Source organism: Balaenoptera physalus (assembly GCF_965194825.1).
Source record: "Balaenoptera physalus genome assembly, chromosome: 2".
Classification (NCBI taxonomy): Eukaryota; Metazoa; Chordata; class Mammalia; order Artiodactyla; family Balaenopteridae; genus Balaenoptera; species Balaenoptera physalus.
Genome location: NC_138883.1, coordinates 86,703,038 through 86,727,268, shown reverse-complemented (window position 1 = coordinate 86,727,268; position 24,231 = coordinate 86,703,038). Strand labels below are relative to the sequence as shown.

The window sequence follows — 24,231 nt, the reverse complement described above, 5'->3', positions numbered from 1 at the left end:
GAGGCACACTTGGAGAACAATGAGGTCAGTCTGTGTTTTAGCGGAAGCTGCAGAAGGCTGGGGGTGGGTCTTTCTGGGACTGTCCTCAGCATCCCAGCTCCCAGGGCACTGGGCACATAGCGTTAGTGGTAGTCAGAGAGCCAGCAAATTGCTTCAAGCATAGCAGCTAACCCAGGGACAGTTAACCTGGGACAGCTACCACAGGGACTTGTTCCCAGATCTGGAGGCTGGTGCAGGGTCAAGTGAAACTGTTAAGTCCAAGAAAGTGGATGCTGGGGTGAATCTGGAGACATGCTAGACTGAAGGGAGCAATCAGACTTGGCCAGGCCTACAAGAGGAGTCAAACAGAGGCAGAAAACTATGCACCTCCTTACGGGAGAAGGGGACAGAGGGTCAGAGAAGCAGGGAAGGAAGGGAGGAAAGAAATAAGAAAGAAGCACTTGCATGCCTGGAGCCTCATTTAATCCTCATACCAACCCTGTAAGGCTGGTATCATGGATTCTATTTTACCTACTTGGAAACTGAGGCTCAGAGAGGTTACGTTTCTTTCCCGAGTTTGCACAACTAGCAAGTGGTGGACAGGATTGGACCAGGCTCCACAACCTTGCTCTTTTGTCTGCCCCTGGCTGTCCTGTCACAGGGCTGGAGGTGGCCCTCATCAACCTCCAAAGCTCCTGGAACAACGCGCCGCACCACACGGAGGAGATCAGCTCTGACCACCTCCTTGTTTGCTGGGGCCAGGCCTTCAACATCACCCTGTACTTCAGGAACCAGACCTTCCAGCCAGGCCTGGACAACATCATCTTCTTGGCTGAGACTGGTAAGGACCCCGGCTGGCTCGCAGGGGCCGTGTGTGTGTGTGTTGTGGGGGACTTTGGGGGGTGGGAGGTCACCGCAGAGGTCCTCAGCTCTGCTTCCCTCTCAGGACCACTGCCAAACCTGGCCAAGGGGACTCAGGCTGTGTTCAGCCTGGCAGGTCATCGTGGCCCCAGCCCGTGGATCGCCTCACTGGAGACCACTGGGGCCACCTCCCTGGAGGTGAGCCTGTGCACCCCTCCCATGGCGGCCGTGGGTCAGTACCTCTTGAAGGTTCACATCGAATCCCTACAGGGTCCTGTCACGGCCTACCAGCTTGGGGAGTTCATCCTGCTCTTCAATCCCTGGTGCTCAGGTAAGGTGGGATGACTGTGTGGGTTCCCTCATCTCTGCCCCTTTGTCAGTGCCATAGAGAGCCAGGCTCAAAGATTTCCAGACCCCTTCTCCCTAGCCACCTACAAATCTCCCCAATCCCACGTACTGAGCATCCACTCCCAACCACCAACAAGCAGGGTAGAGAAGCCTTGGTATTTATTTACTTATTCAGAACTTTAAAATGATGAACCAAGTCATCTTTACTTAAAAAGAAAACTATTACAGTTAAGTTTGACTACTATTAACATCTACCATCATCATATATTCTAAAGTTAACTTGAGGTTTTTCATTATAAGACCAATAAGTGCATTCCATTTTAAATTTGTGGAATGAAGTACAGGGTAAAAGGAAGGAAGGAAGGAAGGAAGGAAGGAAGGAAGGAAGGAAGGAAGGAAGGAAGGAAGGGGGGAAGGAAGGAAAGAAGGAAGGAAGGAAGGGACGGAAGGAGGGAGGGAGGGAGGGAGGAAAGAAAGAGAGAGAGAAAGAAAAAAGAAAGAAAAAGAAAGAGAGAAAGAAGAAAGAAAAGGAGGGAGGAAGGAAGGAAAGAAAGGAAGAGAGAAAGTGAGAGAGAAAGGAAGGAAGGGAGGGAAGAAAGAGAGAGAGAAAGAAAGAGGGAGAGAAAGAAAGAGAGAAAGAAAGAAAGAAAAGAAGGAAGAAAGGGAGGAAGGAAAGAAAGAAGGATAGAGAAAGAGGGAGAGAAAGAGAGAGAGAGAAAAGAAAGAGAAAGAAAGAAAGGAAGGAAGGAAGGAAGAAAGAAAGAAAGAAAAGCTCCATCTAAGTGAAAAGTAAAACCTTATCCCAATCTCCAAGTTCCATCCTCCAGAGGAAATCCTGTTAACATTTTCTTGTGTAGCCTTGCAGAAATGTTCTATATTTTATCAAATATGTATTTATGCATATATGCATGCATGTGTGATTATACAATATATACCACAGATGGGATTATTTAATACAAAGCATGCTCTAACTTGCTTTTTTCATTTAACCATTCAACTTTGGACATATTTTCCTATCAGTACATTCTTTTTAATAGCTACGATTACTCCACTGTTTGGACGTACCAAATGTTTCTCATTAGTCCCCTACTTATGGACATTTTGGCTGTTTCTAGTGTTTGTCTTAGACAGACAAAGCTACAGAGAGTGTCCCAGCACCACATGTCCGGTAATTCCCATCCTCTAAATCTGCCTTGGGGCAGGGGTAGCTCCGCAGACGTGCAGACACGGTGTGGGCAGAAGGAAGGGCGAGCCAGGAGGAGAGAGCAGGAAGAAGGGCAGGGAGGGATGAGAGTAGGGAGTGGGTCTGGTGGGCTTTGGGGGCAGAGGCCAGACTCAACCAAGCCTTACTTCTGACTTAAAGGACGCCCCCGCTTCCCTTCCTCCCTCTCCCTCTCCCCCAACCTTATCCCCAGGGGGCCTGCTGGGTCGTGCCAGAACCCAGAACCCTCACATCTCTCACCACCTCTCACTGCCCTGTCGCTGAACGGCTCAGAACTCTTACCTATCAGCCCAGTGAAGAGGCACTGCCACTGAATCAAGGAAGACAGCTGTCTGTCTGTCTCTCTGTTCTCCCAGTCTCTGTGTCTCTCTTACACACACACACACACACACACACACACACACACACACACACATGCATATCTCCCGGCCTCCTCCAAGACTAGGGGTTACAGACTTGTACTGAGGGCCCCCCTGAGCTGTGGGGAGGAGAGTGATGCCTGTGGGGCCTTCTCTTTTCAGGCTTGTGCCCCACCCAGGTCCCAGGGAGAACCTATAAGGGCTAGGGATTGGTAGGGGCTGAAGTCAGGATCAGTGGCTCCCCCATCACCACGGCCAAGGTATTGGCTGGGGAGCCCCACACACCCTGTCTCAGGCCACTGCTGGTCCCCACTATGGAGGGGGATGTGCGTGCTCTCAACCATGAACCTGCAGCTCTCACCACACTGGCCCAAAACCTGATAAAATGCATGTCAGCCAGGAGTCCTTCTCCACCAGCGACACCCCCCCCTCAGACTGTGTCTGAGGCTGCCTCTGAGGAAGGGGGGAGGGTACCATCACCTGAGGCTCAGGCAGGGCTTCCAGACAGTTCCAGGACACTGCAATGAGGACATCTGCCCCCACGGCCTTTTGTTTGTTCATTCTTAACTTTAAAGAGAAATTTTTTTTATATCATAAAAGAGACGTGTTCATTCCAGAAAATCTAGAGAACACCAATAGGCAAAAAGAAAAAAAATACCGCTAACATCTTTTAGAATAGGGTTCAAAATCCTCTGTTCATACACATATGTTTTTAACAAAAGTCAATTCGTGCCCTACACATTATGTAACCTATTCAAGCTTAATATATCAAACGTAGATTTCTGTCTAAATATACAATTTTGTACCCTTCTATTAATAGTGTACAGAATTCTGTGATGGAGATGATTATTTAACTAGTGCCTAAGAACAGGGCCTTTAGGTTGTTTCCAACTTTTCAGTGTTATAAACAGCACTCAGACGAGCAGCTTAAGTATCTAAATCTTTGCGCACTTTCTAAATACTTTGCTTAGAATAAATTCCTACAGAAGGAATGGTGAGGTCAATGCCAACCCTTAGGTTCCAGTTTTCTCATTTCCAACCAGGATTAGTTGAGTGTAGCAGAAAGAGAAGGGAACGTGGACTCACATGGGCTCTGTGTTCAAATTTCACTCTACTTATGTGTGGTTTGGGCAAGTTACTTATCACTCTGAGCCTGTTTCCTCAACCTTGAAATGGGGCTAGGAGGTAAATGTGCTCTGTAAACCAAGAAATTCCACCAAAGGTAATTTTTACTTCTACCCCATGTTCCTATTGAGCCTGTCGCTGGTGTTGATGGGGGGTAGGCAATGGGTCTCCCCAAGACGCCTCACTCATGCCCCTCTTGGAGTCACCGGGTTCTCTCCCCAGAGCTCAGTTTCCATGGCCCTGGGCCTTCTGGGGGTGGGAATGGAACAGGAAGGGTGGCATGACTTTTCTGCTTTGTGTTCTCCCACTTTGATTCCCAGGAGACGCTGTCTACTTGGACAGTGAACCCCAGAGGCAGGAGTATGTTGTGAATGATTACAGCTTCCTACCAAGGGAACAAGAACTGGATCTGTCCCTGCCCCTGGAACTATGGACAGGTGAGTCTCAGCCCTGTTCATGGCCCATCCAGGCCCTGGGCTCCTAGGGAGAGGGGAGCAGGAGCAGATGGGAGGGTGCCCTTCATGCAAGCTTCACCCAGAACTGCTGACAAGTGGGAACTAAATGGCACCAGGAAGGTGTGAGACATGACCCCACACCTTCCTGGGAGCTAGGGGAGCAGCCATAGAAAGTTGGAAGGTGTTCTTTGCTGATCACGTCTGATTTGGACAACAGGATTTAAGGGGGAAGGACAGCTGAAGGCACCCACTCAGGAATTCCACTAAGTAAGAGGGTGAGGATGAAGGGACAACAGTGACAATGGCCATGATGGCGCCTGGTTTTTTGTTTGTTAACTGTGTTTCCAGCGGGGGCCCAGCTGCCACGCTTACTTAATCCTCACAACCCCAGGCGACAGACCCTAGGATCAGTTCTGTCGCACTGAGGAAAACTTGTCCCCTGAACATCTCATCCAGAAGCACAGCTGATGAGCAGTGGTGCGTCTCCCTCTCTATTACTATTTCTTCTTCGGTTATTTGCTTTTGAAAAAAAGTTTATTTATTTATTTGGCTGCGCAGGGTCTTAGTTGCGGCACACAGGATCTTTAGTTGCAGCATGTGAACTCTAAGTTGCGGCATGTGGGATCTAGTTCCCTGACCAGGGATTGAACCCGGGTCCCCTGCATTGGGAGCGTGGAGTCTTAGTCACTGGACCGCCAGGGAAGTCCCTAGTTATTTGCTTTGATTACGTATCTTTTTTATTATAAAAGTAATACAGGGACTTCCCTGGCGGTCCAGTGGCTAAGAGTCCATGCTTCCACTGCAGGGGGAACGGGTTCCATCCCTGGTCAGGGAAATAAGATCCCACATGCCACGGGGCACAGCCAAAAAAATTTAAAAAGTAATACATATTCCTTTCCCTTATAGTTATTACAAAATATTGAGTATAGTTCCCTGTGCTATATAGTAGGTCCTTTTTGGTTATATATTTTATATATAGCAGTGTGTATATATTAATCCCAAGCTCCTAATTTATAACCTATAAGGGAAAAGAATCTGAAAAAGAATATATATATATAACTGAATCACTGTGCTGTACACCTGAAATTAACATAACATTGTAAACCAACTATACTTCAATAAAAAAATAAAATTGGTATAAAATTTTTAAGAAGTAATACATAATTGCTTTAAAAACTTTATAGAGAAACATTACAAAAATAGGTGCCTAGAATATGAAGGTCTTTCTAAGCACTGTCACCAGCAAAATGTATGTTCCTCTACATTTTGTTTTCTATGCATATTCTAAAACATGCGATTTTATTTGTAAAAATAGCATCGGATTAATTGCAATGCTCTGCAACCCCTGCGTTTCTGAAAGCCTGCCTCTCACTGAAAGCTCAGCGGACAGCAGGTGCTCCAGGAAGCCCAGTGCCAGGCCAGGGAAAGGGTTCTTAAGGCTGAGCCCCAGCACCAAAACACTCTCGGGGTAGCAGGGGAGAGGGCCAGCTCTGGCTGCTCAGAAGGGCTGTTGGCTGGAAAATCCTGAGGCGGGGCTTGTAGAGCTTGTATTGGCTTGATATGGGTCCCTCTCCTGGACTTGCCCAAATAGAACTCCAGCACATGTAGCATCAGGCCTAGCCTCGGCCCCTGGGGTGGCTATAGTCAAGAGGAGACACAGCAGCCTCAACTGGTCCCAACTGACATCCCCAACTCCTCACTCAGCATGGGCAGATGGGGATCCTGGAGAGCCCCTGGACAGGAGTTGGCTGTCATCTGTGAGAAACAGAAGTGAGGAGTTGATGCTTTCTGAGCCCTGGGTTTTCTCTCTCTCTCTTCTTCAGTAAACGTATATTGAATGCCTGCTCAGTGCTAGGCAAGGGACTGGGTGCTAGAAGCATGAAAATGAATGAAACACTGTCCTGGAGCCCACAGTAAAGTGGGGACTTGGTCACACAAGCAGGTCGCTTATTACGCAGTGGGGTGTGTAAAGATTGAGCGCCAGGCAGAGGGTGTTCTGGGAGCCTGGAGGAAGAGAACTCGCTTGGGCATGGGGGTGCCGGGGAAGCTTCCTGGGAGAGGGGGTGCTTGAACTGAGTTAGCCAAGTGAAGGAAGGGGGAAAATATCCCAGTCAGAGGGAAGCATGGGCAAAGACACAAAGGTGAGAAAGGGTCTGGCCTGCTGCAGGGGTTACAAGGAATCTGGTGTTGCTGGAGCAAAAAACGGTGAGACGGCGGGGGTTACTGAGACATGAGGCTGGCGAGGCAGAAGGGGGCCAGATCAGGGAGGGTCTTATGCACCTTGCAGAGGAGGTTACAGCTTTGATCCTGTAGGCCACAGGAGCCATTGAACATTTTAAAGCAGAAAAGGGAGCCGATCAAACTGTCCCCTGGGGAAGATGGATCAGAGACGCCTCCGAATCTTGGTTATTGCCCAGTGTTCCATGGGAATAAATGGAACACTGTCACTTACTCTCATTCAACAAAGATGCACAGAGTCACGACTATGTGCTGGGCACTGTGCCAGGTCTGGGGGTAGAGTTGTGAGAACAACGGGAGAGAAACACGCATACAGTCAGGCAGGGATGACAGACCTTGGCTACCGCATTGTAACTGAGTCTGATGAGTAAGAGATGTGGCCAGGGCCGTGGAGAAAAACCAGGCTCTGGCTCACGGCAAGCCTCAGAGGAAGTGGCGTTCATGACAAGCCTGAAGGACACGGAGTCAGCCTGCCTTCGGTAAAAATTTTCCATAACTCACATGCTATCAGTCAATCCAAAGCCCCACTGGATCACAGGTGCCGTGGCAAGTCGGGGCCATCACCTCAGCACTCGCTGCCAGTGATGAGCTGGGTCAGCAGGTGCGGGTGGAAGATGAGGCAACGTGGCTTTAGCAAGAACATCCCAGGAGCTCCGTGAGTGTGGGATTAAAGGGGAGAAGAAGGAGAAACATGTTTCAGCCAGTCAGACTCATTGGGAAAAACTACAGGAATTTAACAGGCAGGACCTACAAACTGGGTGAGTTGTGACCCCAGAGCTTTGAGACCCTGTACCTGCCCCAGAGGCAGGGCAGTCCATGGCTGTGCTGCTAGACACAGTTTCCTTCCAAATGGGCTTGTATTCCACAAACGCACTCCATTGGAGAGCTGGGCGGGGTGGGTCATGCATTTCTTTTCATATCACGTGCGCCAAGTCTGGACACCTTGCCTCTCTGCATCTCCTCTCGCAGTTTGAAGAGAATATCATAGACATCTGCCTGGAGCTGCTAGACAAGAGCCTGAACTTCCAGATCGACCCAGCCACAGACTACGCCCTGCGGGGCAGCCCCGTCCATGTCAGCAGAGTGGTGTGTCCCATGGTGAGGCTGGGTCTCGTTCTGCCCACCCAGGGCGTGTCCAGGGGGGCAGAAACTGTGCAGGGGAGCCCGGCCCACTCACGGTTGCCCCTGCAGTGAGGGAATGAAGAGTCGAGAGGCAGAGCCCCTCCAGCAAAGCCATTTTTGATGAGACTGATGAAAGAATGTGGGTAACAGGTTTTCTCAACTGAGCTCTGAAAGAGCTGGGTGTGGGCCATCACCTTCATTAATTCCAAATTGCATTTTTTGGGAAAGACTAAGTGTAGCTCTGGTTTGGGAAATGGTCTCGTTGTTTCTAAATTTCTGCTCTTAGAGCCAAGCTCTGGCTTTGCAGGGATGGGGGATGGAGGGGTTAAGAGAGTGGGTTGAAACAGAATAATAAGCTAATTAACAGTGGTACACAAGTCAGAATAGCTGGCTTCCCACCCTCACCCCTTCCCCAGCAGGTCTGGAAGCTCCCAGGTAAAATGAGATCAAAGCCTCCTGCATCTCAGGCCCAGGGTCCTTGCAAAGGCGACCCACACCTCACATCTCGTTGAGGAAAAGGCGGCTTCTAATGCTTCTACATATGGCTTCTCTTCAGATCAACAGCAACGATGACCGTGGGGTGCTCAGTGGAGACTGGAGCGAGAATTACTCAGACGGCATCAGCCCCGTGGAGTGGACGGGCAGCGTGGCCATCCTAAAGCAGTGGCACGCCACAGGCTGCCAGCCAGTGTGCTACGGGCAGTGCTGGGTCTTTGCCGCTGTCATGTGCACGGGTAGGGAGTGGAAAGGGCCCCATGGAAAGACAAAAAATACAATGGCTCATGTCGCAACCCTCTGAACCATTCTTGTCCCAGAAATCTCACACAGTTCCCACCAAGGGACATTTGCAAGGAAGCAAAACGTCTCATCAGTGACCTCAGGGCTTCACATATCTGAGCTCATTTCAGAGGGTGGTTCTGAGGTGGAAACCACACACTTCTCGGAACCCGGCGCCCTTCCCTTCTCCTGAACTTGGACAACCTAACAGAATCCTCTTAAGAGCCTGGCTGGGAATTGTCCAGGTCCAAGACAGGAATGAGGTGAGAGGCCAAGTAATTAGAAAACTTACAAACTGATTAGTGTCCTTTCTGAGCACAGAGAATGGGCTTGATGAAGATGCATACATGGGAGGGAAAGGTGTGTCTGAACAGGGGTATGGGCCACGGGGCCAGAGCAAGATGGCAGACGAAGAACAATGACCTTGAATCTAGAGTTGTCACATGTTCAGAGGGCCTGGAGGCCTGATTCAGCCCAGGGAATTAGGGGAAGGGGGACCAAGAGAGATCAGCTTTTCAGATAGGGAGTGAATGCTACATTAGTAGAAGAAAAGCTTAAGAATTGGCACTGGGAAAGAGGGCAACTGGAAATTGGTTTGCTGGTGGCAAGAGGAGCAAGCAGAAGGAAGGGGAGGAGACTGATGAGGGAGGGAACACCTGGAAATGCTTATATACTGGAGGTAGCAAGAGGAGGCTTTCTGCTTCACTCAGGGCCACACATGCTCCTGGTCCTCACCCTGCCCCCAGGCCTAGGTCGGCTCTCCACCTTCTGGCAGGCGTATCTATGTACCTGACTTGGGCCACAGTCAGGAAGTTATTCTTGTTGGCTGGGCAAAGAGGCCAAGTATGGCTTTTTCCCACAAGACTCTCTAGTCTAATCCAGGGAAGCCAGATGTGCCCACAACTTGGTGTTTATTGAGGGATCAGGCCTTTTGTGTAGAAATTTCCTGTATGCAAAGGCTGGTGCAGTGTGCGTGTGTGTGTGTGCGTGCACGCGCACTGGACCCATCTCCAGGCTCTCGCAGGAAGCCTATGGAGCCCCAGGCTGCTAAGAAGCAGGTGCCAGCCCCCTGTCCAAGGGCACCAGGAGGTTTCTGTCAGGACCCACACAGGATGACTTCACATGGTTGGCGAGGAGGAGCTACTCCTCTGCAGCCGCACAGCCCCATCTGGAGTTGGATGCCTTGATTGCCCAGGGGTAAGAAACCAGGAATTCGACAGCTTTGATGCCCAGAGTCACAGACATTTGGGTGAACTGGGATGTTTGAGTCATCCAGGGATCAGGCATAAGACTGAAGGCAGAGAATGGATCAATCTTGTATATGACAGAGAGGGAGCCTTCCTGGGCCTGGAAGAGCCGAGAGTCTAATGGGCCAGGTGCGTGTGTGTAGAAGGAGAGGGTCAGGGGTTCGGGTGTGGTTGTCTGGAACTGGCTGGTGAGAGAGATGGAGCCAGTGAATGGAGATTATGCTATGAGAGCAGACCAATTAAAATGTTTATGAGAATCACGGCGCTTTAGTGACCCAGGAAGCAAAGGGTTGGGCAAAGTGGGTCAAACGTGGCCCGGTCCACCTGCAGCTCAATGAATACCAGCCTTCCCCAACAGGGCCACAATGTTGTACATTAATAAATATGTCTATCAGTTTGGAAAACTCATTTATTCATCCAACAACACACACTGAGTCCTTATGTTAGGCACGGTGCTTCTAATAATCTTGGTTATAAAGATGGGTAAGACCCAGCCTCAAACCTCCACTAAAAGTCAAGGATTTAGTCAAACTCCTTAACCCAATACAGTTGCCAAAGCATGTTGTTAAAAATTATTATTATTGTTATTCTTTAACAATCACAATAGCTGACACTTACTGGGGACTTCCTTGGTGCCAGGCATTGTGCTAAAACCTTGACAGCCTAGAGTAATGGTGAAGCTTGGGTTCAAATACCAGCACTACCATTAATTGTCTGAGTAACCTTGGGCAAGTCATTTAACTTGTACCTCAGTCTTCTCAGACATATGATGGGGAAATTAATAGTACCTACCTCGTCGGGTTATTGAAAGGATTGACTGAGTTCATACATGGAGAGTGCTTAGAATAATGCCTGGCTACAGTGAGAATTTAGTAAGTTCTAACTAGGATCACCTTGTTTGATTCCCCAGATGAGCTTTAGAAGTAGGTTCTATCATTATCTCCATTTTACAGATGAGGAAATTGAGTGGCAGAGCTAGTCTCACATCCAGGTCTGGCTGGCTGTAACCACTAGACTATACTGCTGCATGAACAATGCTAGCAGCTGCCATTTAGCCAGCATCCCCTGTGCTTAAGGCACATGCTGGGTACTTTACAATGCTCACAACCATCTGCAAAGTAGATATCATTAATTACACTTTAAGGATGAGAAAACTGAGGCCTAAGGTGACCACGTGACTCTAGTCTGACTCAGAAGTGCATTCTCCCCTCTGCAGCTCTTCCTCCCTGTATTACCTGTTTTAATAACATCAGTATATTGACTTCAACTTCCTAAAGAAAAATCACAAAAAGGAGATTTTCCATGCATCAAAGATACGATTATAATTTTTTGGACAGATGTTTCCTTGACATCAATTTACTTGGCTGTTACTTGGGGAATTTCAGAGAAATCCCTGACCTACCCTCCTTCCAGCGCTCATGTCTGACTGCTCCATAGGTCTCTCTCAGTCATTAGGCTTTTCCTGTCCTGGCCATCCACTCCTTGTGACAAGGTCAGACCCCTGAGCCCTGAGGTCTATGAAGTAGCCTGGATGCCTTGCTCTGTAACAAGGGAACAGAAGGGACAGTGATGTTCTGTTGCCTGAAAATTCTCCCCAAAACCAGGCATCAAAAAGCCACCTATGGTACTATATGATTCCATATATGTGAAATGCCCAGAATAGGCCAATTTATACAGACAGAGAGTGGATTCGTGGTTGCCTAGGGCTGGGGGGACGGGAGAATGGGAAGTGACTGCTAGTGGGAATAGAGCGTCTTTCTGAGGTGGTGAAATGGTCTGGGATAAGACAGTGAAGATTGTTACACAACCTGTGAATATATTGCACACCACTGAATTGTACACTTTAAATGGGTAAATTTTGGGCTTCCCTGGTGGCGCAGTGGTTGAGAATTGGCCTGCTAAGGCAGGGGACACGGGTTCAAGCCCTAGTCTGGGAAGACCCCCCTTGCCACGGAGCAACTGGGCCCGTGAGCCACAACTACTGAGCCTGCGCGACTGGAGCCTGTGCTCCGCAACAAGAGAGGCCGCGATAGTGAGAGGCCCGCGCACCGCGATGAGGAGTGGCCCCCGCTCGCCGCAACTAGAGAAAGCCCTCGCACAGAAACGAAGACCCAACACAGCCAAAAATAAATAAATAAATAAATAAATAAATAAATAAATAAATAAAATTAAAAGGGTAAATTTTGTGACATGTGGATTATATCTCAATAAAGTTGTTTAAAAAAGAAAAGCCAGGCGTCCTGGGGATGTGCCTGGTCTGTCCCGGCCCACACCTGCAGGGGGTGGGGTGGGGGCAGCCGTGACTTGGGCTTGAGGGCTGGGACTCTGAGCAGGCCTACGGGCATCATCCCCCCCTCTGTAAAGTAGGGTCCTGGGCCCTGGGCCCCAGAGGAGGGTGGTGGGAAATAGCCTGGGAGATGAGGAGGCTGTGTGCTTAGGGCACCCAAAACCGCCCCACATGTACATCTTTTACATACTGGATTCCCAATGATCTGTCTCGCATGTAGAGTCTTCTGCTTAAAACTACTGTGAACACCCTTGGGTTAGAAGTCATCTAAGATTTCTTCTCACTCCGTTGTATAGTGGTCTCTGTGAAGTGTCTCATTATCTTCATTTCCGTACAATAACTCTAGTCCTCATTGTTTTTACTGAGCCCTTCCTTCTCAAAGAAGGAACCTCAGCCAAGGTCCTGGCACATTATTTTGCCTCAACCTTTGGCTTAAGTATGAATCTACTGTTATTCCCCACTGATTTATGAGACATCAAGGACTGTATGGAATGTTCCCTCGCAGGGTGGTGGGTTAACATGTGGCAAGCACTTGGGAAAATGTCTGGCACATGCTGAGATTGACATGAGTGTTAGCTATTATACAATTAGCCTGATACTACCTTTTGTGAAATATAAATTTATTTATTTATTTTTTGGCTGCATTGGGTCTTTGTTGCTGCACTCAGGCTTTCTCTAGTTGTGGTGAGCAGGGCTACTCTTCGTTGCAGTGCACGGGCTTCTCATTGCGGTGGCTTCCTTGTTGCGGAGCACAGGCTCTAGGCACGTGGGCTTCAGTAGTTGTGGCCTGTGGGCTCTAGAGCGCTGGCTCAGTAGTTGTGGCGCACGGGCTTAGTTGCTCTGTGGCATGTGGGATCTTCCTGGACCAGGGCTCAAACCCGTGTCCCCTGCATTGGCAGGCAGATTCTTAACCACTGTACCACCAGGGAAGTCCCAATACTGCTATTTTAAAATGGAAGTATAGTTGGTTTACAATGTTGTGTTAGTTTCAGGTACACAGCAAAGTGATTCAGTTATACATATATATATATATTCTTTTTCAGATTCTTTTCCCTTATAGATTATTGCAAGATATTGAGTAGAGTTCCCTGTGCTATATAGTAGGTCCTTGTTGGTTATCTATTTTATATATAGTAGTGTGTATCTGTTAATCCCAAACTCCTAATTTATCCCTCTCCCTCCCTTTCCCCTTTGGTAACCATAAGTTTGTTTTCTCTGTCTGTGAGTCTATTTTTGTTTTGTAAATAAGTTCATTTGAATGAGTGCTGAATGGCTGAGTGAAGAGACATAGTAATTAATGCCAGGAGTGTGGTGTGGTGTAATATACCTTAGGAACTCTGCAGTCCTTTTCCTGACTCTGAGATCTTGTCCACCTTTGTCCATGTGCAACTGTGTGAATGTGCATGCATGTGTGTGCACACATACAAACACACACACCCCATAAGGGTTTCTCTTTTACGAGGGACTCAGCTCCCACCGAATTATCCATGAAAGAGTCACGTGAGTCTCACGTCAAACTGAGGCATCAGGACTGACAGTCTGCAGAAGTGAGGTTAAAGAAAACTGACTTCAACATGAATTTAATGAGCATCTACTCTGGGCAGCACTGTGCTAGGAATGAAGAAACGCAAGAAAAGTATTTGATCTGAGCCCTACTCTAGGGGGATTTGTAATCTGGCTGACAAGATAAGATAAATATATGAGATCACAGAGAGCTTCATGCGTTGATAAAATGTGTGGCATTGGTGACTGGAATCAAGTGAGAGCATGGGAAGGGAGATTAGTGTGTCATGGAGTAGTCAGTGAAAACTTCACAGAGGAAGGCGCATTGAGAATGAGGCGTTGCTGGGACGTCTAGTGAAGTTGCACTGGTGTGGCTTGTAGTTAAAAGCCTGAGGGGTTTTGAGATCAGAGAAATGTGGGTTTAAATCCTGCCCTGGCTCTCCTCTTCCTGCCATGTGACCTCAACCTCTCTAAACTTCAGCTTTTTCCTCTTCAAAGGTGGGATAATCACAGCGCTGTGGAGAGGATTAAGTGTGATTATGCCTGTGCAGTGCTTGGCACCATGCCTGGCACCTATGAGGATGATGATGTCATCGACTGGCAAGGAAACTTGGAAAGAATGAAAGACAAGCTCGGTTGAGGATGTGCTTAGCGACGGCAAGGTGTCCATGTAGGCTCAGGATTCAAATTCAGGAGCCGTGGGCAAAGAGTGAGAGATGAAGCCACAAGACAGGAGGAGTTCTTTGCGGGGGTACAGAGAAAGCAGGACAGAGGGGGCAAAACCCCGTGAAACATGTATGTGCACAACTGTGCAGATCCGAATGCTGTCAGCTCCCTTCGTGTGATACTGAAGCTACAGCCTTGGCCTTCTCCCTATGTAAGAAACAATTCTTGTCCCTCTGTTGCCTCACTGCGACAGCTGTTGTCCCCTATCCCAGTCCTCTCACAAGGCAAGATGAGGAAATGCTGAGAATGGATCAGTGCAAATCCATTACCACTCAAAGCTTATGCTCTACAGACAATCAAGCTTGGTAACCACAGCACAGCACACAGTGACGGTGCTGTGCTGAAGTCAGAAATCACCAGAATAGACAAAAGATTCAAGACATTCATTCACCCATCACCCATAGTGCAAAGATGCACTACGTTTCTGCAATACAGGCCTGCCTTGTATTGTTAATGGTTGTATAACGATAAAGCTGACTATCACACAATCCCTGCCCTCAGGAAGACAGACTCATAAACAAATCATTACACACCATGTACCATGTCTAGTAGAGAACTCAGAGCGTCATGAGACCAATGACCTGTGCTCAGGTGGAAAAGTGCCCATCCCGCCATGTCTAGCAGGAGTTGACAACGCCACTGGCCCTTCATGAATTCATCAATCATGGTGAAGAATGGAGGCTTGCTCCTTGCTCTCCCTGCCCACCCCTCCTTGGCATGTGCTCTTATTACGATAAATGTTATCCACCCTCCTGACTGTAATCTTAACATAAATGTGCCCATGCAATGCTCCTGAGTCACCTGCATGCTCTCGCCTCACTCCTGTCTCATGATCCTTCAGTGGCAGTTTTTCCCACCTTCACCCTCCCCTCCGAGGCCGTCCTGTGTCACCTCCACCTACAATTCACTGTCAGCTCTGCTCACTCCCTGCCCTCCGTTCCTTGCAGACCTGTGCAGACCTGCCGTTCCAAGGAAGTGCATGCTTCCCCTTTGGGCTTCTCTCCTACCCTTCCTGGGCTGCATCCAGGGATGTGTCCCCACCCCAGCCTGGAAGGGCTTTGTGCCAAAGTATAAGAAGGAGCCTGAACTAAAATCTATAAGCAAATAAATGCTTAGTATAAATAAGTATCTAAACTAAAAATTATAAACATTTTAAAATGACAGTAGTATTTGTGAAGAACCCTTAGAAATATCTGTATTTTTTGACTCAGTCATTTTACCTCTTGGAATCTGTCCCAACGGGAGAAAAGTAGAAATTGATCTACAAAGATGTCCATCACAGTATTATTTACAACAGGGGAAAAATTAGGAACCAAGCAAATGTCTAAAAATAACCTCTGCTGAAGTGAAAAAAGAAAAAAAAATACATGAACCCATAAAAATACCAAAAAATGGGAGAGAAGGATTGAAATGCTTTTCTTTATAGAAGAATGCCAGCTAATACAGGTAGAAGAAATGATAGTGTTAGAATATAATCATTTTGGTACCACCAGTGTAATAATTAATTCAGGCAAGGATCATCAAGGATGCTAAAATTACTTGGTGAAAGATTGTTAGGGAGCAGTGTATTTCATGCTAGTGATTGCTTGTTAAATGACAGGGAAAGGATACTTCCATCGGGCATTAATCTGACCTTAATCAAATAGTTAAACTTAGGTCCCCATTAGTAGAACAAATGGACAGCCTGTGCCTTCTGATGTGATTCAGAGGGATTTACACAACATCACCTATGCAGTATTCTTGTCAAAAATGTTAACTCTGAAATTAACCAGGAAGAATCAATCAGGCAAATCCAGAATATGGGGCCTTCTACTAATCAAGTGACCTAAATTATTAAAAGACTGTTCTAGATTAACAGAGATTCTTTTGGTTTAAAAGGAACTGGAAAGATATAACCAAATGCAATGCATGTACTCTGATTGGATTCTGGACAGGGGGGCAAAAAACAGATATAAAAGACATTTGGGAAAATGCGAAGATGGATTTTATACTATTAAATCCATGTTAAATTTCTTGACTTTGTAAAAAATTAACCTCTGCCAGAAATCTTGCTTTTGGAAAATATTTGATGACATGGAAAAATGGGTGGGTTGTATAGTAAGGGGAAAATACTAGAATGCTGAACTGTGTGCACCTGTGGGAGATGGGCTCAGAATTGGCGACAAGCTTAGCAGTGAAACCAGGATTTGAGTGGTAGCTCTGCCGCTTCCTAGCTGTGTGGCTTTAGTGAAGGTAGCAAACTTTTCTTAGCCTCTGATTCTTCATCTGTAAAACAGGGGTGATAACAGCAGCTTCCGTGTACAGCTGTCCTGAGCACAGTACATGTGAAACATTTAGCATCATGCCTGGCTGGCAGACACTTGTTATCATTATCATTATTGTTGAATTAGGTGTCACCATTGGACTTGAGGGGACAGGGAACCCCAGGGGATTGGTGGTGGGATGGGCTGGGGGATATTGTTATTCTTAAAAGAGCGCAGAATCACGAAAAATATGGCAGAGGGCAAAGAAAAGAAGCTGATTGGCAAAGGAAAGGGATGGCCCCTCAGGAATAAAGACAACATTCTACCTCCTTTCAAGAATTTCTCTGTTAGGTACAGACTCTCACTTTCCTAGGCTTTTGTTACAGTTTCCTTCCCTTCCTGGCTGGATCTGTAATACTTTCCTCGATAAGCTTCCAAGACAGTACACCCATAGAGAAGGGGGAATCCAAGTGGCAGAACTCTTTGCCGAAGAATCTGATGGTCTTACTCCTTAACACAGGAGTGAAAAAAATTCCACAGTCTGGTTTGAAGATAGAGATTTATGGCCAGGAGAGAAGTGAGGCAAGTCAAGCTGCTGAGTCTTGCCAAAGGAGGCACGCCTCTCCCACCCTGCTGGCTGGGGCAGGGGAACCCAACACTTGCTTGACCCTCTATTGGCCCTGGCAGTGCTTGTCTGAGCAACCAGCTGCCTAACCTTTGTGTGGAGCCCCAGGGAGAGGAGCTCAGGAAGGTGGAGAGGGAAGTTCGAAGTGTCGCCAACCCAGTGCCCCAGACAGCTCCTGCCTGCCAAATGCATGATTTCCCTGAGCCTAGGGCGCTACGTCCAGGAATCCACAGCCCACAGGAGATTTTTCTGTCCTTTCTACAGTGATGAGGTGCCTGGGGATCTCCACCCGAGTAATCACCAACGTTGACTCTGGCCACGACACAGACGGAAACCTGATCATAGATGAGTATTATGACAACACAGGCAGGATTTTGGAGAGTAAGAAGGAGGACAGTGTCTGGTGAGAAACACCTTCTCTTTCTAGGGCAAACCCTACCAGCAGGAAGCAGGGTAGGACTGTACCTACGAGCCTGCTGCCCTCTCATGCCTCACCCCCATTTTCACCAGCCCCAGGGCTTGCTAGCCCCAACCCGAAGGCTGGGAGGCAGCTGAGCACAAATATGACGATTTTCTGAGTCTAGAATTGTCACATCACAAGAGCTCTCTGCCCTGGGGGAGTTTTCCCCTTTGTCACCTCCTTCATTTAATACTCAGCCTGTGGCTCTGACCACAGGAGGGCCTGAAGTCTCACCTCTGGACACAAAAAAACCTCTGCCTCTGTGACTGCTTCTGTGAGTCAGCAGCACATACAGGAAAGGGCTACAAGGGTCTCTTTGAGAGAGAGTGAAGGGTTTTTAACTTCCATCGGCTCTGGAAACCTTCACTCTTATTTACAAACAGAGGAAAGCTCTTTTCCGGGCAAGCTGAGGCTCACAGGAGAAAGAGCGGTCACCTGTCACCCACGGAGGGGTGCAGGCCTGCGGTGTCCTGTCTTTCTATCCAGCCGTCCATCACTCATCGCCCCCTGCCTTGCTCCAGAAAGAACTTGAGCATCACTAACTCTCCCTCAGCTTCATCTGACACCCACTCCTCTGGCTTCTCCCTCAGGAATTTCCACGTCTGCAATGAGTGCTGGATGGCCTGGAATGACCACCCTCCCGGATATGGAGGCTGGCAGGTGCTGGACGCCACACCTCAGGAATGAGCAACAGTGAGGCTCCTGGGAGGACAGGCAGAGCCCACTCCCGCAGAAACAGACCCGCCCCACCCGGCCCTGCAGCCGCAGCCCACTGAGGCCCCCCTGTTCCCCTTTAGGCCTCTACTGCTGCGGTCCTGCCTCCGTCAGAGCCATCAAAGAAGGAGAGGTGGATCTGAACTATGACCCAGCCTTTGCCTTCTCCATGGTAAATGCTGACTGCATGGCCTGGCTGGTCGTTGGAGGGAAGGAGCAGAAACTTCACCTGGATGCCAATTCTGTTGGCAATTTTATCAGCACCAAGAGCATCCAGAGTGATGAGCGAGATGACGTCACGGAAAACTGTGAGTACGGAGAAGGTACGAGCAAGCCCTGTGGGCACCTTCCCCACTACCCCAGGAAACCTCTCTGCCAGCTGGGGCAGCCCTCTGGGGTGTGGATGGGCAGGACCCAGGCCCACTGTCTCCTCAGCCCTTCAGTTTTAAGGTCCCAGTTGGGGTGTCCCCACTGCCTCACTTCCTCACGCCCACCACCACCCCACTCCCCACAGGCCAGTGAGTACCCTCCAAGATGGTCACATTGATTGCAGCGCCATTGACAGGCATCCCGTCAACAGTGTAGGAACTCCTTGCCCCTGCCTTCCCGAAAAATCAGCCTCCCACTGAAGATGGCAGGGGATTGAGCAAACTCTCTCCCATTAATTTGATTAATTTCATCTAGCTTATTGTTTGATTCATGTTTCATTGGGTGTTTGGCGGACAGGCCAGACCACAGCCAGCACCGAGGCCCATGTAAGGCCAAATGTTCACTCCTACGTCCCCCCTGTGCAGAGGATGATTCTGAGAGATGGGAGCCCTGGCAGGGTCTTCTGACCCAAGCCAGCAAGAGCAAGGGGCATCTACATCAGTCAGCTGTGGACTGATTCCTGGAAACTGAGATAAACCACCAGTTTCAACCACCAGGGAGCCAAGCAAAAATACGCGGTCCAAGAGGGCCAGAAGCAGGGTGAGGGGCAGGATCTGAGCAGGAGTGATTCATGACTACGTGGGGCGGGGGCGGGGGTCCCTGAGGCTCCTGGGAGCGCCAGCAAGTGGGTGTCTGTGGTTTGTCCGTGTCGGCCTCTGGGGCCAACACAGAGGAGCTCCAGAGTCTGAGCCTGAGAGACAAGCACTGAACACATCCAAGGGTACTGGCGATCATCCCCTCCACCCCCCGTTCTCTCTGTGGCTGTTTTGGTGGGGGATCCTGAGGACAAGTGGTTTATCACTGAGGAGATTCAAGAACTACCGGAAGGAAGGAGAGTGAGCAAGGGAGACGGGGAAGGGGAGGAAGCCAATGCAGAGCACCTTGTCAGGCCGGTCAGCACTGTGGGCGGCTGGGGCTCAGTCCTGCTGGGGGCCCTGCCAGTGGGGTGGCCTGGGAAAACGCAGGACGAAGAATGCTGTTGTCTAACCATGGCCCAAATTAGTTGTTGTTAATCTGAAATCCAAATGAAACCGCCCTGCATTTTTATTTGCTAAATCTGGCAACCCTATTAGAGATTTAGTGTAAAGTGTAGAACAACACTGCAGATTTATCCCACCCACGAGGCAAGGGGCCTCGGCTCTTTATCCACCAACTCCTTTCAGTCAGGGGTTGAGGGCTGCTCCTTGGGGGGGGGCGTAACTTCCCTAGCACTCCTGGCCTGCTCCACGCATGGGCGGAGTCAGCTCTGGTGGCAGAGAAAGCCACAGACAAAGAGCCGCAGGTGCTAGAATGTGAAATTAGGGCACGTGGGCACTGAAACAGCAAGTGCCAAGGAGATGTGAGTGGGGCACTGACAGCATGTGCTACAGAGGTCCACAGGGTTCTGCTGTGAACTTGGGCCGGGGGGCTGGGGGGTGGTTGGAGCTATTTTCCAGTGGGCCTGAGTGTCCTGCTCAGTCAGATGGCATTCTGTCCGCTCCCACTTGACTGGCAGAATCTGGAGGTTGAGTAGCCCACAGATGAGCTAAGTCTGATTCACACCTCTCTGGGCTCACTCTTACTGAAGCCAATGTTGCAAGATCCTCTTCTGCCTGGATCCAGGCTTAGAATGACCCCAGAGCGAGGGGAGAAGGGTGGCCTCAGCCTGGGGAGATTGTGGGGCTGCACTGAGGGGACCAGTAAGTGCTCAGTGAAGGCAGCTGCTGGGATTATTAGGGAAGCACGGATGAGTGTTCGGGCACATCCTGGCCACAGCGACTGCCCAGGACTGAAACCTGGGCGCTCTGGAAACTCGGTTTGCCTGAATTGCCTCCTGTTTTTTTTGTTTTTTTTTTTTCACCGTAGCTTCTCAGTTTCTCAATTTCCAGGAATTAGTCTACAACTGACCAATAATTTGGTCCTGGAGCAGAAAATCACACCATGTCCTGTTGTCTTTAAGAGGTTTATTCCTCTGCATTGTAGCCTTCATCTTTCCCTTGGGGAACGCGGGATAGAGTCCAGTGGTCATGAGCACAGATTTTCACGTCAGACAAATTTGGTTTCCATTTAACTCTGCCCTGTGCAAGTTGTGTGACTTGGGCGAGTGACATGACCTCTCTGAGCCCCATTTTCCTCATCTGTATATGGAATGATAATAATGATAGTAATACATCTATCTCACAGTTGATATGAAGATGAAAGGTGTAAGAGCTCAGCAGAGTGTGACTCTTGGAAAGACTTGATGACTAGTAGGGAGCCTTTGTTATTGGAAATGAAGGTTTCAACACCCTGGTGGAGCCTTTGCTGAGGGTGTTCAGCCAAGGTTTACCCTCTGGGTCAGCCTGGCCCGCAGCTGGTTCTGTGCTCTGTCCTCCCAGGTTCCCTCCCGGAGAGGCAGGTGTTTCTGAAGGCTCTTCAGAAGCTGAAGCCTGGAAGGTCCCAAGGCTCCCTCCAAACAGAATCACAAACTTCCAGGTTCATGCTGCCAAGGGACAGTCCTAGGAGCCTTGCTACGCCTTCCCTTCGGCCCAGTGATGTTGTCCAGGTCTCCCTGAAATTCCAGCTGCTCGACCCACCCGACATGGGCCGGGACATAAGGTTTGTCCTGCTGGCCCTCAACATGCCGCCCCAGTTCAAGGACCTCAAAGTGAACCTGAGTGCCCAGTCTCTGCTGCACGATGGCAGCCCCCTGCCCCCGTTCTGGCAGGACACAGCCTTCACCACACTCTCTCCTGAAGAAGGTATGGGCTCTGGGTATGGGCATGGGGACAGTCTGTGAACACAGAGTGGCTTATGGAAATGCCAGTGGGGTCAAGCCAGCCAACAAGGGTTTGGGGGCAGACCCCTGTGACACTGGTCTTCCTAGTGTCCCCTCCAGCATAGAGTCTTCCTCCTTCCCTTCCTTCCTTCCCTCTCCCTCCCTTCTCCTCTTCTCCTTCTGTTTCTTTCCTTTACCTCCTCCTTCTTCTCCTCCAATCCTTCCTTTACTACTTCAAGGAATATAGCCTGGGTTAGTGGGGAAAGCCTGAGCTTTGAAGTCATCCAGACCTTGGTTAGAGCCTCAGTGCACCCATTTACCAGCAGAATGACCCTGGGCAAGCCATTTCACCTCTCAGCCCCTCCATCTGAAAACCGAGTACCTACTTTACTGAGGATCAGTACAGGTTGGCCCCCTCCTCTCTGTAGAAGGGTCCCCAGATCCACCCAGGCCCAGCTGACTTCCCCAGCGAGTCTCACCTCATCCTGTGTTCTCTACCTAGCAAAGACCTATCCCTGCAAAATCCCCTATTCCCAGTACGGCCAGTACCTGTCTACAGACAAGCTGATCCGCATCAGTGCCCTGGGTGAAGAGAAGAGCAGTCCCGAGAAGACCATGGTGAACAAGATCACCACCTTAGCCTATCCCAGCATCATGATTAATGTAGGCAAGAGCCCTGTGCGTGGCCTGAGGGCTCCTTGGGACCGGCTTGGGCCGGGGGCGGTGGGGGAGCCCCCTGAGAGCTTGCTCAGGAGAGCAGCCCCTCCTGTCCCCTGCCTCTTCTGGGGCCTCCAGGAACCTCCCACCAGGAGCGGGAGGTTTATCTGAACACACTTGGTCTCCATCCTCTTGCACCATGAGAGGCCTTATGGGTGGACCTTGAGCAGCTGTCATGGAGAGGTCGGGGAGAGACCCCTCTGTTGTGCCTCCTCTTGCTGTTGGCCTTCCCCAGGGTCAACATGAGGAAACATGGGCTCAAACGGGAGGGTCCTGAGAGGGGGAAGAGCACTGCCCGAACAAAGGTCAGCTTAGGTTTGATTTGCCATTTCCTGGCTGTGCATCCTTGGACAAGCCCCTGGGCTTCTGCTTCTTGAACTGTCAATGATGGGATTAGACCAGATGGCCTCCAAGGACCCCTCCTTCTCTGACATTCTGGTGGGGAGACTTCACAGGGCCCTTCCTGCCAGTGCTGTCTCCCCAGTGCCAAGTAGCCTCCTGGACCCTGCTGAGTGAGCCTGGGGTGCCCCCTGGTGGGGTGTGTCTGGCAAGCCCAGCCACTGGAGTCTGTTTTAGGGAGGGTTTCCAAAGGTGCCTTCAAGTTTCCTGAGGCTACTTCCTTCTCTCTATGTCCCGAATGATCCATTGCTCTTGACTCACACACTGGTGTGAAAAGAAATCAAGCCAGTTAAGAGGGTAGGAAGGGATGGAGTCAGATTGCAAAAAGAAGAAACAAGCAAAAACTGCCGAAAAATATTCTATCCACTCAAATTATGCATGAGAATCCTTTGGGAGCTCTTGCTTATTTCACACTTGGATGAAATCCTTGGAGCAGAGGAAATATTACTGGAGACTCCCAACTCATCAGACCTTTCCATATGCTGGGTTGAGTAGAAGTATTTTACACAAACATCCATACATGTATAAGTGAAGTAAAAGTTTCATGTAACAATATCTTGTGTGATGTACATTGATATTCTCTTCTATTTCATTTTTTTAAATGTTAATGACAACCCATTAAGTTGCCCATAGTTGGAAAAACACATGCCACGGAAATCCAGCTCTTCAGGAACAGATCTAGGGAACAGTGCCCTCCATACATGCTTGGTGAACAGGGGGATGAGACTAATTCTCTGCTCCCTCCTCTCTGGATCTCGCTGTTCAGGCTTTAGGAGCAGCCATTGTGAACCAGCCGCTCTCCATACAGGTGATATTTTCAAACCCCCTCTCGGAGCAGGTTGAAGATTGTGCACTGACTGTGGAAGGAAGTGGTCTCTTTAGGAGACAGCAGAGAGTCCTGTGAGTGCTGGGAGCGCTCCGCCTTCCCTCCCATCTTATCCTGGGGGTAGCACTGTCCTTTCTGGACACAGGAAAAGGGGAGGCCTGGTTGCTGAGTGGAAAGGGACTGTGGGGTTATCATAATCCTATGGTTTTCTGACATCCTCCTTTCTCTGCTGCAGCATTGGAGTCCTCAAACCCCATCACAGAGCCAGCCTCACTCTGGAGACTGTCCCCTTCAAGAGTGGCCAAAGGCAGATCCAAGCAAATCTGAGGAGCAACAAGTTTAAAGACATCAAGGGCTACAGGAACGTCTATGTAGACTTTGGGTTATAAATTCTGGGACAATGAGCTGGACATGTAGATGTTAAGCTTCAGGGAAAGAGCAAGTTCAAATGCAAGCTGTGCCATTCCCCACCCAAACAGAGGCTTCTCTGGGCTCTGACGTGAGCAGCAGAGGAGATGCTGGCAACGGATAGTCCCCTGGGCCATTTGCACAGCTCCCCAGGACTCTGTTAAGGGCCCAGGGATTCCATGGTGTCCCGTCCAGAATTGTGAGATTGGCCATGCAGTCCAAAATTGTTGGACTTGGCCATGATGGCCATGATTTACTGATCCCCAGATGTCCAGAAAAGAAGAAGACTGGCTGAGCAGCTCACTGTCACTTTGTCATTGCAATGGCTACTTCCCTAGTACCAATAAACTTCAGCCCTCATTCTCATTTTTGTGCCCATACAGTCATCACTTCCCCCACAGCAGCTGCCACCTGTTCCCTGGAT

At 49.3% G+C, this 24,231-nt stretch overlaps 1 protein-coding gene and 1 long non-coding RNA gene across 3 annotated transcripts in view; one reads left to right on the top strand and one right to left on the bottom strand.

Moving 5' to 3' along the window:
• Positions 1–24,231, bottom strand: part of LOC309655211 — a 42,387-nt gene that overhangs the window by 3,397 nt on the left and 14,759 nt on the right. Inside the window, exon 2 of one of the 2 annotated variants that reach the window (XR_014260652.1) lies at positions 11,136–11,274. This is a non-coding gene — a long non-coding RNA (uncharacterized lncRNA). Of the gene's footprint in view, positions 1–7,088; positions 7,240–11,135; positions 11,275–24,231 lie in introns of those variants that run through there. The other variant, XR_014260653.1, reaches the window with a different exon arrangement.
• TGM5 (transglutaminase 5) lies at positions 1,912–24,203 on the top strand. Its single transcript, XM_082450180.1, is given in 12 exon segments — positions 1,912–4,331; positions 7,557–7,685; positions 8,129–8,365; positions 8,369–8,450; positions 17,382–17,520; positions 18,168–18,259; positions 18,262–18,270; positions 18,375–18,614; positions 21,078–21,440; positions 21,960–22,120; positions 23,340–23,473; positions 23,635–24,203. Coding segments are annotated over 10 exon segments (1,461 nt in total). The 5' UTR covers positions 1,912–4,331; positions 7,557–7,685; positions 8,129–8,278; the 3' UTR covers positions 23,789–24,203.